Source organism: Schistocerca gregaria, chromosome 1 (assembly GCF_023897955.1).
Source record: "Schistocerca gregaria isolate iqSchGreg1 chromosome 1, iqSchGreg1.2, whole genome shotgun sequence".
NCBI classification, from domain to species: Eukaryota; Metazoa; Arthropoda; class Insecta; order Orthoptera; family Acrididae; genus Schistocerca; species Schistocerca gregaria.
The window spans coordinates 621,200,123-621,217,133 of NC_064920.1; the positions used below are offsets into that span (position 1 = coordinate 621,200,123).

General features: G+C 39.7%; 1 protein-coding gene across 8 annotated transcripts in view; it reads right to left on the minus strand.

Moving 5' to 3' along the window:
• LOC126359421 (leukocyte tyrosine kinase receptor) overlaps positions 1-17,011 on the minus strand; it is an 815,186-nt gene that overhangs the window by 237,996 nt on the left and 560,179 nt on the right. For all 8 annotated transcript variants that reach the window (XR_007566229.1, XM_050007634.1, XM_050007633.1 and 5 more), the window contains 2 exons: positions 12,880-13,036; positions 5,497-5,676 (listed from right to left, as the gene is read on the minus strand). Coding sequence is in view for 7 of the 8 variants with exons in the window: in XM_050007634.1 (XP_049863591.1) it covers positions 5,497-5,676; positions 12,880-13,036 (337 nt within the window). In the remaining variant the exon portion in view is untranslated. The remainder of the gene's footprint in view (positions 1-5,496; positions 5,677-12,879; positions 13,037-17,011) is intronic.

Sequence of the window (17,011 nt, forward strand, 5' to 3'; positions counted from 1 at the left end):
CAAACAGCCACACTTGAAATAGCCAGAAGTGGGAGAAGGTGCTGTTCATAGGTGACTCAACCATGAATGTGTCTGAGCCCGCTGGCAACTGCTCAAACGAACCAAATGTAAATAGTTGTGATGTCATGTCAGAAACAGTTTCTTGTTACAAAATATTGCATAGTCTACGTCCTAATGCCTTTGACACATTTTGCTGTTGGCAGATGCTTGTTTGTGCATGGTATTTTGTTGTTGTAAAAGTCGCATTTCCTTTGCAACTGAAGTTTTATTTATTCCCCCCCCACCCACCCCTCTTGCTTATGTTTTATTGTTGTAGCATTATTCTGCAGTAGTGGGATAAAGTAATAAGTAATATACTTTGTCAGGGTACCAGTTGTTACCAGGCAAGATAATAAAACAATATAAAAATTTAACTGAAAACTAAAACAAAGAAAAATTCCTGGAATTCCAAAAAATCTCTGGGTTTTTCCTGGTTTTCTCCCAGATGAAAAAAATCCTGGGTTCTTCCTGGATATTCTGGTTGTCCCAGAGTGTGTACACCTTATCTATGTCATTTTTATACAAGCAGGACAATAAAAAACATTTAATTGTGCTCACACTTGTGCCCTCTCTGTCTGGACTGGGATTTTTATCTGTATAAATGTGCAAGCCCAAATGTTGTTATAAATTCAGTAATGAAAAATCCAGAGCAGAATACATATAATGAAATGAGAATATATATAATGTTCTCAGGGGACACCACCTTCACAAAGCACTGTCAGTGTTGATGAGGAGGTCTGCATCTTCTGGCTCTGGAGGGCTATGCCGGCAATGGCAGACAAAATGTGTTCCACAGCGGCCTATCTGTCCCCATTTCCCTATCATCATCCTGTCCCTTCCTTGCCCTGTTTCCTACTGTGCCTTGTCATAAGTAAAGAGAGGGGTGGACAGGGCTCCTTAACCATAGTGAAGGCAACCTGTCTTAAGGGTGACAACCCCAAATAATAAGCCTCTCAAGCTAACAACTTGGGTAGTATCTTGGACAGTGGCTTGCCATTGTCCCATGAAGAATAATCTCCAACTGACCATGGAGGGAAATTTCGCTGAATGCACTACCCCAGGTGGTAATCAATCCACTGTCACCCAAGGTGATGTTGATGGACCTTCAGATTGTGGGGAGTCCACATCAACATGCTTTGAGGATGAGTCGGAGCATCCTGAAATCACCGCATATAAACTCAGATCAAGACGGTAAAGCTTCTTCACAACGTTTAATGATAATTCACTGTTCAAAGTGGGTAAATTGAAACACCTGACTGATTCACTAACACAACACAACATAGTACTGACAGCAGTACAGGAAACCAAATTCATGGATGATCGTGCCTTCAAGTCCCAAGGGTACAGAACTTCAAAGAAAAAGTGGGTCAATAGGTAATGAACAACGTACCCCACTTAGGTACAGGATTTATAATCAGTCACAAGATACTGGATTCAGTGACTGACTTCACCTTCCCAAGCAATCATGTATCCTCCTCTCCCTCAAATGTGCTAACAAGAGCTACAACGTAGCCAACGTACATGCCCAAACCAACCAGGACAACAGACATAATCCAGACAGAACTGACAAATTCTGGGAAGAATAGAAGTTATTCTCTCTAATGTTCCAGAGACACACACCACCATACTTCTTGGTGACTTCAATGCCCAACTGGGAACAGAGAAAAAGTACAAAAATATAGTGGGCAACTACTTGGCATATATGAGAACCAAGCACAATGGGTGGATCTGTGTAGGACTTTTGGGTTGGTCATGAAACATCTGCCAAAGAAGCAGAAGACTTGGATCTCACCTAACACCAACTTGGGTGAATTCCAGGTAAATTATGTGGCCATTTCAAGAAAATTTCAAAAGGAAATACAAAACCTGAAGGTATTAAGAAGTGCCAATCTAGACTCAGACCATATTTCTCAAAGATCAAAATCAGACTACAGCCTAGAAACACTACGGCACACACATCCTCCAGGATGGTGAGATTTGATGTAGAGCAACTAAAGAACAGACAAGAAGTGAGCCAGAGACTGAAAAATACAGATTTCAACAGCTGGGACCAACTGAAGGATACTATTGTGCAGACGGCCAATGAACTCATCCCCCTCACGAGAAGAAGGAAGCATCTATGGTGGAATGAAGACTGTGACAATGCAATAGCCCAAAGACAAACACTCTGGGGGGAAGTGCAATTGTAAGAAAACCAAGAAAAAATTGGGAGAACTTTTTGGAACAAAGATGGCTTACAGCTAAGATAATTCGAGGAACAAAATGGACCTTCTCACAAAACCATCTAGCCCAAATCAAAGAGATCTTCGCTAAGAATAACTCCAGAGATTTCTACAGAACCTTCAGGCAGACACTCAGAAAATACAATCTACCAAGTCTCTACTTCAGACTCTCGCAAGGCAAACTGGTTTTTAATGACAAGGACAATTGCCACATCTTAGCTCAGTACTTTAAAAATCTACTCAATTGTGATCCACCCAGCAGAGAGACTGACTACAAAGAAACTATGCCAAACCTGTACTCAATGCTTCCTTCATTGGAAGAAGTTGGACAAATCATTCAATTTCTACAGAATAATAAGGCAGCTGAAGGGAACTCTGTTGTTGGTGAACTCTGGAAATGTGCTGGAAGCAATGCTGTCGGCAAGCTCACCGAGATCATCCAGGGCATCTACGAAACAGAGAAATTACCATCTGATTGGAATATGGCTCTGATTCCTCTGCTTCACAAAAAGGGAGATTCTACTGATCTGAGGAACTACTGTGGAATTTCCCTTGTCCCCCAGGACATTACTGACAAGAGCAGAAGATCTACTGGATAGTCAGCTGGAAGAATATCAGGGAGGCTTTTGGAAGACCTGATCCTGTGCTGAACAGATCCTCAACCTTAAAACTGTACTAGCATACAGACCGGTTAGCTGTGTTTTCTAAGCATGGCTTTGCGGAATGGGTAGGAGTGTCTGGTCAGTGGCACGAATCTGTCCGGTGGACTTGTGTCGGATCCGGTGAGCCGGCCAGTTTGTGGATGGTTTTCCGGCAGTTTTCCATCTGCCTCGGCGAATGCAGTCTGGTTCCCCTTATTCTGCCTCAGCTACACTATGTCGCTGATTACTGCACAAACAAGTTCTCCACGTACATGTACACCATCATTTATTTCTCTACCACACAAACTTCGGGGTTACACTCATCTGGTGTGAGACATTCCCTGGAGAGTCCACCGGGGGCTGAACTGCACAATAACCCTGAAAGAGTGGTTCAACAATTTGTCCAAAATGAGAAACCGCAAGGTGGCCTTCACCTCTGTTGATTTCAGGAAGGCCTATGACTCCATTGATAGAGAAACGCTTAACAATGTACTCTAGGAACTAGGAGAAGACAATAAAATGCACAGACTCATTCTAGAAACCTTGACTCAAATTTAGAGGTGAGATCTCAGAAAGCTTCACGGCAAAAACTGGAGTGAGACAAGGGGATGGACCCTTGCCACTTCTCTTTAACTGTGTCCTTGATAAGGTTGTGAGAGAATGGCACAAGGGACTGACCAAGTTGGGTTTTTAGAGTGGTGTCTACCTGGCCCATAAGAACAAAGGACTGATTATAGATAGCATGGCTTTTGCAGATGACATGGCACTGACTGCTGATTCTCTTGAAATGGCAACAATGCAGGTAAGCTGCCTCAGAAAACAGGCAGCCAAACTGAGTCTTCAAGTGTCGCTGGAGAAAACAGAGCTCTTCACCAAGATCAAAGAAGCTAATAGAGAGATGTTACTAGACCAGGGAAACATCAAAAGGACTGAGAACTTTAAGTATCTCAGCGAATGGATTGAACCAAACTTATCAGAAAAAACTTCATTATCCATGAGAGTCAACAAGCTGGAATTGGCCTATCACTGACTACAACAAAAAATGCCTGTCATGCAACCTGAAACTTAAGCAATACACATCAGTCATACGACCAGAAACCCTGTATGCCATGGAATGTCTTTCCATGAACCAGAGAGGTCTGATGGAGAAACCGAAAGTCATAGAGAGGAGAATCCTCAGGAAGATCCTAGGCCCAGTAGGAGAACATGGGGAATTCAGAAGGTGACATAACTCAGAGCTCTACAAACATCGAGAGGATATCTGACAGTGCAAGAAAAAGAAGGGTAGCTTTCTATAGCAATGTTGCAAGAGTGCCTCCAGCAGATTGAACAACCATCTGGACACTTTCTGGCAAAACAAAAAGGTTCACACCACTTGGCTCACAGAAACTGAAAATGACATTAAAGAACTGAGAATAACTGATCTCCAGAACAGAAAGTCTGTGGGACATATCCTGAAGGAAGTCTGAAGATTTTAGGAAACGCCCCGAAGGAAAGGTACTCCTTGGACAGAAAAAAGGACGGAGTTACATCGGCAGAGGATGCGGCAGTAATGGGCAAAGATCAAAGCACCACACCTGAACAAGCATGGTCCAAATTAGCCTTGTTTGAAACAAGAAGAAATGCGTAAAAGTAAAAACTGTGTAACTGAGTCACTGAATGTAAACTGGCATTTAAATTAGTCAGAAAAACATTTCTAAGCCACAAATTTCTGGAGTCAGTGCTAAGAGTGACACCAGGGCACAGTGGAGTGACTGAAAATGATTGATTTGAAGTGATAAAACATGCTGTACCCTACGGAAATCTGACAGGAAGATTTGTGCTTGGTGAATGTCTGTCAGACATTACCTGTCATTATATGTGGTACCAACAGGAAGTACAGAGGAGGTGGTGCTACCTTTGTTGTGTCCAAGAAAATGCTAAATGCAGAAGGATATGAACACATTTTACAGTACTGTGTACTGCACACAATATAGTAACAGTTTGGAGATGATTAATGTTTGTATCAGCATGACAAGCAGCATCTGTGAGGCAATAGTTCATGGACAGTAATATTTTAGAAATGAATAAAAGAGATTTATTTCATAGCAGAATGGTATTAGTTGAAACAAAACTTTACCTGTACAGTATTTATTATCGATCTGATGAGAATGAGCAATAAACTGTTTGTCTAGTAACAATATTCATAGTGCAATGCCAACATAATCCCTTGCGCTAGCCAAATGCTAGTTGCAGGAAAATGTAGCTTAATGTGTGTGTGTGTGTGTGTGTGTGTGTGTGAGAGAGAGAGAGAGAGAGAGCATAGGCTCACCCATATTCTTGCATACTATGTACCTGTTACTGGTTCTAAGGCAGGACATTGCCTGAAAACATAGCTAAAAGGTCAATCTTGTTTATGTACATCTCTTCCACATAATATCTTAAATATACAATGTATATTAATTTTCCTAAATTTGAATATGGAATCTTTAAGAAAATTTGAAATTGGATGTGTTTGAAAAATGAAAAGTAAGCATCTAATAAATGCCACTATAAATAATCTACACAATTTGGAACAGAACAAAGGTTGCTATTTTTGAGTTCATGGAGCACACCTGCAAAACCACCACCACCACCTCCAGCACGACAGCCACTGCCACCTCCTCCAAAACCACCTGATCCTTCATTAATATAAACATGAGAACATCCACGACCACCACGGCCACCGTGGATCAATGACCTTCCAGTGAAGGGGTTTCCTGTATCTGTGTGATTTCTCCAGCCACCACCAGCACCTGAAGAAAAAATATTTTATGCAGTATTATGTGCTGAATGATATGCAGTTGAGCACATAATCAATTATTTGGTCAGTTCTATAAGCAACTGACTCTGCAAACAGACAAGCATTTTTTATTGATGTATAGCATGTCATAATTACTAAATTAGTGAAAATGTTTGTGACTATAATATTTAGAGAGAAGTAGTCCATATGTACATCAGCTTCCATACTAGTCAAACCACAATGAAGTGTGTAACAAATGGTACTTCTCATTGTACCAGTTATTAGGTCATTTTACTGTTCCATTCACATATAGTGTATGGGGAGAATGTTTATGAGCTTCTGAGTGAGTGCACTGAAATTAATACAAGCTTGTCCTTACAATCCCTACACAGGGGGTTGTGGTATATTCCTAGATTCATTATTTAAAGCAGGTTCTTGAACTTTTGTTAGTAGGTTTTCTCTGGACAGTTTTCATCTATCTTCAGGTATTCACCAATTCACTTTCTTCAGAATCTCTGTGATATTCTCTCATGGGTAAAAAAACAACCATTTGTGCTGCCCTTCTGTGCTTACCAATATTCTATGATGAGTCACACAATAGATTTGTAAGCTACCTCCTTAATAAACTGATTGCATTTCCCCAGTAACCAAAGTTGGCTACCTGCTTTACCTTTGTCCTATGTGATTGTTCCATGTTATGTCCCTACCCAGTTATTTGTACGAGATAATTGACCCCAACTGTGACTCACTGATACTGTAGTCATATGATACCACATTTTTTTCATTTTGTGGAAGTGAACAGTTTTGCATTTCTGATTACTTAAAGCAAGATGTCATCATTTCATCACTTTGAAATCTTATAGAGATCTGATTGTCTGTGCAGCTTTTTTTCAGATGGTACTTCATTAGAGATAAATGCACCTTCTGCGAAATGTCTGAGGTTACCATTAGTAATGTTTGCAAGGTCATCAACAGACAACATGAGAAATAAGAACCACACCAAACTTCCCTGGAGCACACTCAGAGTTACTTTTCCTTGCATCAATCACCCTCTATCCAAAATTACATGCTGCAGCCTCCTTTCCAAGAAACCCTCAGTCCAGTCACAAATTTCAATTGATATCTCATGCATCTCCCCCCCCCTCCCCCCCCCCCCCCCCCCCCATGAACCATGGACCTTGCCATTGGTGGGGAGGCTTGTGTGCCACAGCGATACAGATAGCCATACCGTAGGTTCAACGACAACGGAGGGGTATCTGTTGAGAGGCCAGACAAATGTGTGCTTCCTGAAGAGGGGCAGCAGCCTTTTCAGTAGTTGCACGGGCAACAGTCTGGATAATTGACTGATCTGGCCTTGTAACAATAACCAAAACGGCCTTGCTGTGCTGGTACTGTGAACAGCTAAAAGCAAGGGGAAACTATGGCCGTAATTTTTCCCGAGGGCATGCAGCTTTACTGTATGATTAAATGATGATGGCGTCCTCTTGGGAAAATATTCTGGAGGTAAAATAGTCCCCCATTCAGATTTCTGGGCAGGGACTACTCAAGAGGATGTCGTTATCAGGAAAAAAAAAAAAAACTGGCATTCTATGGATCGGAGGGTGGAATGTCAGATCCCTTAATCGGGCAGATAAGTTAGAAAATTTAAAAAGGGAAATGGATAGGTTAAAGTTAGATATAGTGGGAATTAGTGAAGTTCGGTGGCAGGAGGAACAAGATTTTTGGTCAGGTGACTACAGGGTTATAAACACAAAATCAAATAGGGGTAATGCAGGAGTAGGTTTAATAATGAATAGGAAAATAGGAATGCGGGTAAGCTACTACAAACAGCATAGTGAACGCATTATTGTGGCCAAGATAGATACGAAGCCCACACCTACTACAGTAGTACAAGTTTATATGCCAACTATCTCTGCAGATAACGAAGAAATGTATGATCAAATAAAAGAAATTATTCAGATAGTGAAGGGAGATGAAAATTTAATAGTCATGGGTGACTGGAATTCGGTAGTAGGAAAAGGGAGAGAAGGAAACGTAGTAGGTGAATATGGACTGGGGCAAAGAAATGAAAAAGGAAGCTGCCTGGTAGAATTTTGCACAGAGCACAACTTAATCATAGGTAACACTTGGTTCAAGAATCATAAAAGAAGGCTGTATACATGGAAGAAGCCTGGAGATACTGACAGGTATCAGATAGATTATATAATGGTAAGACAGAGATTTAGGAACCAGGTTTTAAGTTGTAAGACATTTCCAGGGGCAGATGTGGACTCTGACCACAATCTATTGGTTATGACCTGTAGATTAAAACTGAAGAAACTGCAAAAATGTGGGAAATTAAGGAGATGGGACCTGGATAAACTGAAAGAACCAGAGGTTGTACAGAGTTTCAGAGAGAGCATAAGGGAACAATTGACAGGAATAGGGGAAAGAAATACAGTAGAAGAAGAATGGGTAGCTCTGAGGGATGTAGTAGTGAAGGCAGCAGAGGATAAAGTAGGTACAAAGACGAGGGCTGCTAGAAATCCTTGGGTAACAGAAGAAATATTGAATGTAATGGATGAAAGGAGAAAATATAAAAATGCAGTAAATGAAGCAGGCAAAAAGGAATACAAACGTCTCAAAAATGAGATTGACAGGAAGTGCAAAATGGCTAAACAGGGATGGCTAGAGGACAAATGTAAGGATGTAGAAGCTTATCTCACTAGGGGTAAGATAGATACTGCCTACAGGAAATCAAAGAGATCTTTGGAGATAAGAGAACCACTTGTATGAACATCAAGAGCTCAGATGGAAACCCAGTTCTAAGCAAAGAAGGGAAAGGAGAAAGGTGGAAGAAGTATATAGAGGGTCTATACAAGAGCAATGTACTCGAGGACAATATTATGGAAATGGAAGAGGATGTAGATGAAGATAAAATGGGAGATAGGATACTGCGTGAAGACTTTGACACAGCACTGAAAGACCTGAGTCAAAACAAGGGCCCGGAGTAGACAACATTCCATCGGAACTACTGACGGCCTTGGGAGAGCCAGTCCTGACAAAACTCTACCATCTGGTGAGCAATATGTATGAGACAGGTGAAATACCCTCAGACTTCAAGAAGAATATAATAATTCCAATCCCAAAGAAAGCAGGTGTTGACAGATGTGAAAATTACCGAACTGTCAGTTTAATAAGTCACAGCTGCAAAATACTAACGCGAATTCTTTACAGACGAATGTAAAAACTAGTAGAATCCGACCTCGGGGAAGATCAATTTGGATTCCCTAGAAATGTTGGAACACGTGAGGCAATACTGACCCTACAACATATCTTAGAAGCTGGATTAAGGAAGGGCAAACCTACGTTTGTAGCATTTGTAGACTTAGAGAAAGCTTTTGACCATGTTGACTGGAATACTCTCTTTCAAATTCTGAAGGTGGCAGCGTAAAATACACCGAGCGAAAGGCTATTTACAATTTGTACAGAAACCAGATGGCAGTTATAAGAGTCGAGGGGCATGAAAGAGAAGCAGTGGTTGGGAAGGGAGTGAGACAGGATTCTAGCCTCTCCCCAGTGTCATTCAATCTGTATCTTGAGCAAGCAGTGAAGGAAACAAAAGAAAAATTCGGAGTAGGTATTAAAATCCATGGAAAAGAAATAAAAACTTGGAAGAGCAGATGAACGGAATGGATAGTGTCTTGAAAGGAGGATATAAGATGAACATCAACAAAAGCAAAACGAGGATAAGTCGGGTAATGCAGAGGGAATTAGATTAGGAAATGAGACACTTAAAGTAGTAAAGGAGTTTTGCTATTTGGGGAGCAAAGTAACTGATGATGGTCGAAGTAGAGAGGATATAAAATGTAGACTGGCAATGGCAAGGAAAGCGTTTCTGAAGAAGAGAAATTTGTTAATATCGAATATAGATTTATGTATCAGGAAGTCGTTTCTGAAAGTATTTGTATGGAGTGTAGCCATGTGTGGAAGTGAAACATGGACGATAAATAGTTTGGACAAGAAGAGAATAGAAGCTTTCGAAATGTGGTGCTACAGAAGAATGATGAAGATTAGATGGGTAGATCACATAACTAATGAGGAAGTATTGAATAGGATTGGGGAGAAGAGAAGTTTGTGGCACAACTTGACCAGAAGAAGGGATCGGTTGGTAGGACATGTTCTGAGGCATCAAGGTATCACCAATTTAGTATTGGAGGGCAGCGTGGAGGGTAAAAATTGTAGAGGGAGACCAAGAGATTACTACACTAGGCAGATTCAGAAGGATGTAGTTTGCAGTGGGTACAGGGAGATGAAGAGGCTTCCACAGGATAGAGTAGCAAGGAGAGCTGCATCAAACCAGTCTCAGGTCTGAAGACCACAACAACATCTCATGCATCCATGCTTTTTGGAAATCAAAAAACATTACATCTACGTGATAACTTTCAGGATATTATGTGAAACGAGTGCAGGCTGAATTTCACATGACTGATGTTTCCAGAATTCATGCTGGTTGGCATGGAGGAGGCCATTCTGTTTGGGATATCTCATTACATTTGAGCTCAGAATATACTGGAAGATTCTACAACAAATGGATGTCACAGTACTGAACAGAAGTTTCGCGGATCACTTCTTATATCCTTCTTGTGGACAGGTGTGACCTGTGCCTTCTTGCAACTAATGGGCAGTGTTCTCTAATCGAGGGACGTACAGTAGATTATGACTGAAAGAGTGACTAATCAGCCATAAAGTTGGTACAGAATCTGATAGGGATCCCACTGGGCCCTGGAGTGATGTTCAATATTAACAATTTCAACTGTTTTTAAACTCCGCTGATATTATTTACATATTTTATGCCCACATTTGAGCACTTTATTCAATCCATATACATTTAAGTCTTAATACTAGGTGTAGATTTGGCTTTTCTCTTCTGCTCCCAAAACTTCTTCATCCTTTCTGACATGGCTGCCCTTTCTTCCTCTGTTATGGTGTATTTTTTGCATGCAAATGTCTTTAGTTTAAATCTCATGTCACTGTGTTTCAGTATCTTCTTTTCTTCTCTGCCTTCAATTTGTTGCATTGTCAAACTTAACTCATCTAAATCATCTTGGACTTCTTTGAACCAGTTGTTCTTGGTCTTAATTTCCAAAAGCAGGTGAACAGTTGTTTCAGTAGCCTGGTTTCTGGTAGTCTGGAAATGTGGCGGAAAAAAGCAACCCTCCTTTTCCACATTGTGTCAATTATTGACTCAGTTTCTTGATATACAACTTCATTAGGTAATAGTCACCACTGTCCCTCCACTTGGTATTTTTTGTTTACAATTGTTCTAAGGATTCTTCTGTCTGCCTTCTGTAGTTTCTCTGTGGTTGATTTGGTGTTCATCTTCAACAGTGTTTCACTAGCATATGTTGCTTCAGGTTTTATAGCAGAGTGGTAGTGTCTTGAGTTTTGCTATTATTGAGAGACATTTCTTCTTGTATGTTGGCCAGGTGATGTGTGGCACTTGTTTCAGTTTAGTTGCTCTTCATACTCTGGTGATCACTGTTGCAAAAAATGCCTCATGGTCACTGGTATCACCTTCCATGTGGAAATCTTCATAGATCAGGTTTATTAGTTGTGTACAAAGCATGTTTGTAATCATAAAAGCAAGCAACTAAGCAATAGTTATAATTAGTCATAGCGTGAATATAACCCTACAAATAACACTAGCATTGTGATGGTAAGTGACCATTTTTTGAGCCAAGTAATATTTTTAATTGTATATTAACAGAGTCTAAAATATATTTATTCACCTATCCAGTAACTCAGTGGCACTACATAACAAAAACAAAATTTTTCATTGAATAGTAATGGAGTATCAAATTTAGGATAAAAAACTGCTAGTCAAGTAATAGACTTTTTAATTATATGTCCTGTTAGAGGGAACAGCTCAATCCATGTAAACTAGATACTTATTTGCAAGAGTAGTTAAAAACATTTTGTACATTATTTGATGCTCAGTCACAAGAAACAAACATTCAGTAAAATACCACTGAGGTCATGACATTTAGAGACAACTTATAATAACAGGTGAAATGGGTTACTAAGTTTTAATAAGTTCAGAAAAAGCAATTGCAAAGCATTATTCAGATGAAAAATATAATTAGATATCAAAGCAAAGCGAATCTCCAGTTTAGAATGTCTGCCTGCTAAATACCACCAAATGAAGAGATCTACACTAAAGCTGACAAATTCATTAATTTACAAAGTCTTTAACTTGCCTACTTAGGCAAAAAAAAAAAGAAGATTTTTTGAAAAATTTTTGAAGAGTGATGCAGATCCTCATCTCATGCAAGTGTGACAGAGAAGAGCAATAGAAAATTTAACAATGACATAGCAGCTACATATGAGAATTTAAAAGCTGTGGAGCTGGAAGACTAAATGAGGAGTTGACAAAAAGACATAGTATGGAGACATAATGAATAAGAAAACTAGATGAAATGAAGATGGCTAGGAACAGACAAGTGGAAGGGAGTGCTAAAAACAAGAGAGAGGAGGACTAAAACTATATAAAAGATAATACAGCAATATAAAATAAGAGAGAGAGAGAGAGAGAGAGAGAGAGACAGAGAGAGAGAGAGAGAGAGAGAGAGAGAGAGAGAGAGAGAGATGAAAAGTGAAATAAGTGGAAAGACAAATGTAACTATAAGAAAAGATAAGAGTTCACGATAAAGTTTCAGGGGATGTACAGAATGGATTTGATTCTAAGAAGTGGAATACAAGTGAAGAACAGGAAGACCTAGCACTTACTGGAAATATAAAGCAACTACATTTTATGGAGTAAGTGAATTACAAAGTCAGAGGCGGGAAGGGCATACAACCGAAAATAGTAATGTACCCCGTAAAACACTGTTGTGTTCAATCCAAGCTTCATGTTGAGAATACATATCTTCACTTCATAGACTGATCAGTATCATCATTATCCTACACCCTCACCTCATGACATAAGTAAGCTTTAATGACCTCAGCTATAAAGGAGGATAAGAAGAAGCATTTTTTTAAGAAGTTAAATAAGCCTGTTACTGTGTGTGTGTGTGTGTGTGTGTGTGTGTGTGTGTGTGTGTGTGTGTGTGTGTGTGTGTGAGTGTCAAGACAGATAGAAACTCTTGACAACATTTCTCTCTATTAAGTGCTCTTAAAACACTAGGGAAATATAAATTATGAGTTTAATGACGTTACAAAAGTAACAAGTACATACCAGCAGTTGTAGTGTTGTGTTCTTTTCCAGAGAATGCTTTCCTGCTCAAATTAATGCCATGTCCATGCTGTCTGCCTTGAGTGCCAGAAGACTCTCGTCCAAGACCACCACCACCAGCTGCTATCAGTACTGGCCTTCCTTCAGTACCATTCCTAAGCTGAAATTACATAATACTGATCAAGCACACAATTAATATTTTAATTATTCATATTCTGTTTAGAAGCACGTTTATGAGATTAGTCATACACACAGTGTGTAAAATAATTTAATAGGATAGATGAAAAATCTATTCACCAAGTGGCGGCAGAACACACACATAAAAGATGGTTGTAACAGGAAATCTTTCAGAGCCACTGGCTCCTCCTTCAGGCAGAAAGGTTGACGGGAAAAGAAGAGGGGTGAAGGAAAAAGACAGGAGAGGTCCAAGAAAAGGAGTAGATTTTGGGAAAGTCACCCAGAACTGAGAGCCAGGGGAGACTTAGCATACAGGATGAGAAGGAAAGACTGATTTTCGGGGACTGCAGCGCACGAGATTTGAAAACCCGTGTGTTTAAAGGTGGGAGACAGGATAACATCCAACAGAGATTACTGCTTAAACATCATGCATGAGTTAATAAGAGTGAAAAGCTAAGTGCATTGTACATAACAGAAGTGGGAGGGGGCAGTGAAAAATAGATGCGAAAGACAATGAAAGATGTAGAAAACTAAAATGAAGTGAAGGAAAGAGAAGTTACAGTGATGAAATGCTGAGACACAAGAAATTAATGTAGATTAAGGCCAGGTGGGTGGCGAGAACCACAGACTTGTTGTAGTGCTGGTTCCCACCTGCTAATTAGTGTTAGTTCCCACCCGCTAGTTCCCAAATCTCGTCTAATTCAGTCCTCAACAATCAGTCTTTCATTTTCAACTCGTACGGTAAGTCTCCCTTCACCTGCAGTTTTGTGTAACTTTCCCAAAATCGACCCCTTTTCCTAGACCTCTCCAGTCCTTTCCCTTCACCCCTCTTCCTTCCCCTTCAACCCTTCTGCCTGAATAAGGAGCCACTGGCTTCGAAAGCTTGCCAATTACAACCATCTTTTATGTGTGTGTTCTGTTGCTACTTGGTGGTAGATTTTTTATCTATCCTGTTAAATAACTTTTCCAGTAATTGACTGTTTTCATTGTTATATTAGCCCATGTAGCCATCACTCCTTCTTATTTAACCCTCTTTTCAGTCTTTGTTGTTGTCTGTCTTGTTCAAACTGTCGTCTGTTTTCTACTTTATGTGGTAATCCATTCGTTCATCTGTGTTACCAAGATTAATCAACACTTTGGCCCTTTATCTTTTCTAGTACTGATTTCCGTGCTTATAGATGTGTCCAGTTTTATTTGCATATATCAAAAAATTTATGATGAAATAAAAGAAATTATTCAGATAGTGAAGGGAGGCGAAAATTTAATAGTCATGGGTGACTGGAATTCGGTAGTAGGAAAAGGGAGAGAAGCAAACATAGTAGGTGAATATGGATTGGGACTAAGAAATGAAAGAGGAAGCTGCCTTGTAGAATTTTCCACAGAGGTTCAAGAATCATAAAAGAAGGTTGTATACATGGAAGGATCCTGGAGATACTGACGGGTTTCAGATAGATTATATAATGGTAAGACAGAGATTTAGGAACCAGATTTTAAATTGTAAGACATATCCAAGGGCAGATGTGGACTCTGATCACAATCTATTGGTTATGAACTGTAGATTAAAACTGGAGAAACTGCAAAAAGGTGGGAATTTAAGGAGATGGGACCTGGATAAACTGACTAAACCAGAGGTTGTATAGAGTTTCAGGAAGAGCATAAGGGAACAATTGACAGGAATGGGGGAAAGAAATACATTAGAAGAAGAATGGGTAGTTTTGAGAGATGAAGTAGTGAAGGCAGCAGGGGATCAAGTAGGTAAAAAGACGAGGGCTAGTAGAAATCCTTGGGTAACAGAAGAAATATTGAATTTAATTGATGACAGGAGAAAATACAAATGTCTCAAAAATGAGATCGACAGGAAGTGCAAAATGGCTAAGTAGGGATGGCTAGAGGACAAATGTAGGAATGTAGAGGCTTATCTCACTAGAGGTAAGATAGATACTGCCTACAGGAAAATTAAAGAGACGTTTGGAGGAAAGAGAACCACTTGTATGAATATCAAGAGCTCAGATGGAAACACAGTTCTCAGCAAAGAAGGGAAAGCAGAAAGGTGGAAGGAGGATACAGAGGGTCTATACAAGGGCGATGTACTTGAGGACAATATTATGGAAATGGAAGAGGATGTAGATGAAGATGAAATGGGAGATATGATACTGTGTGAAGAGTTTGACAGAGCACTGAAAGACGTGAGTCTTTCCCGGGAGTAGACAACATTCCATTACAAATACTGATGGCCTTGGGAGAGCTCTACCATCTGTAGAGCAAGATGTATGAGAACCCTCAGACTTCAAGAAGAATATAATAATTCCAATCCCAAAGAAAGCAGGTGCTGACAGATGTGAAAATTACTGAACAATCAGTTTAATAAGTCATGGGTGCAAAATACTAACGTGAATTCTTTACAGGCGAATGGAAAAACTGGTAAAGCCGACCTCGGGGAAGATCAGCTTGGATTCTGTAGAAATATTGGAACACATGAGGCAATACTGACGCTACGACTTATCTTAGAAGCTAGATTAAGGAAGGGCAAACCTACATTTCTAGCATTTGTAGACTTAGAGAAAGCTTTTGACAATGTTGACTGGAATACTCTCTTTCAAATTCTGAATTCGGCAGGGGTAAAATATAGGGAGCGAAAGGCTATTTACAATTTGTACAGAAACCAGATGACAGTTATAAGAGTTGAGGGACATGAAAGGGAAGCAGTGGTTGGGAAGTGAGTGAGACAGGGTTATAGCCTCTCCCCAGTGTCATTCAATCTGTATCTTGAGCAAGCAGTGAAGGAAACAAAAGAAAAATTCGGAGTAGGTATTAAAATCCATGCTGTCAGAGACAGCAAAGGACTAAAACGAGCAGTTGAATGGATAGTGTCTTGAAAGGAGGATATAAGATGAACATCAACAGAAGCAAAACGAGGATAATGGAATGTAGTCGAATTAAGTCGGGTGATGCTGAGGGAATTAGATTAGGAAATGAGACACTTAAAGTAGTAAATGAGTTTTGCTATTTGGGGAGCAAAGTAACTGATGATGATGGTCGAAGTACAGAGGATATAAAATGTAGACTGGCAATGACAAGGAAAGCATTTCTGAAGAAGAGAAATTTGTTAACATAGAGTATAGATGTAAGTCTCAGGAAGCCGTTTTCAGGTATTTGTATGGAGCGTAGCCATGTATGGATGTGAAACATGGACGATAACTAGTTTGGACAAGAAAAGAATAGAAGTTTTCGAAATGTGGTGCTACAGAAGAATGATGAAGAAGATTAGATGGGTAGATCATATAACTAATGAGGAGGTATTGAATAGGATTCGGGAGAAGAGAAGTTTGTGGCACAACTTGACTAGAAGAAGGAATCGGTTGGTAGGACATGTTCTGAGGCATCAAGGGACCATCAATTTAGTATTGGAGGGAAGGGTAGAGGGTAAAAATTGTAGAGGGATACCAAGAGATGAATACACTAAACAGATTCAGAAGGATGTAGATTGCAGTAGGTACTGGGAGATGAAGAAGCTTGCACAGGATAGAGCAGCATAGAGACCTGCATCAAACCAGTCTCAGGACTGAAAACCACTACAACAACATATCAATGCCATTTTTATTCATGAATTTGCATACAATTTACAGTTTATTACACTGCATGACCTGCTCCTGATTGTCTTTCACTGGCTTATTCGCAAATTTGACAGATATTTTCTTTTCCACCATACACTTATGTTGTTTAAACATTATTCTTTCACATTTTCATGCTTTTGTTTTTTGACAAACTGCTCTGATCAACTTTTATTGCCATCTCTTATACCACTTTAATTCCCAAGCTACGTAGTTTACATTTACTACTATGATGTTTGCTTTCTGTTCACCAGTTTTTAAACTTTCCTCTGTTTTCACGACTTTCCATACCAATTTTTTCCTTTTTCAATAACTTTTTTTTTCATATCATATCGATTACCCACTCA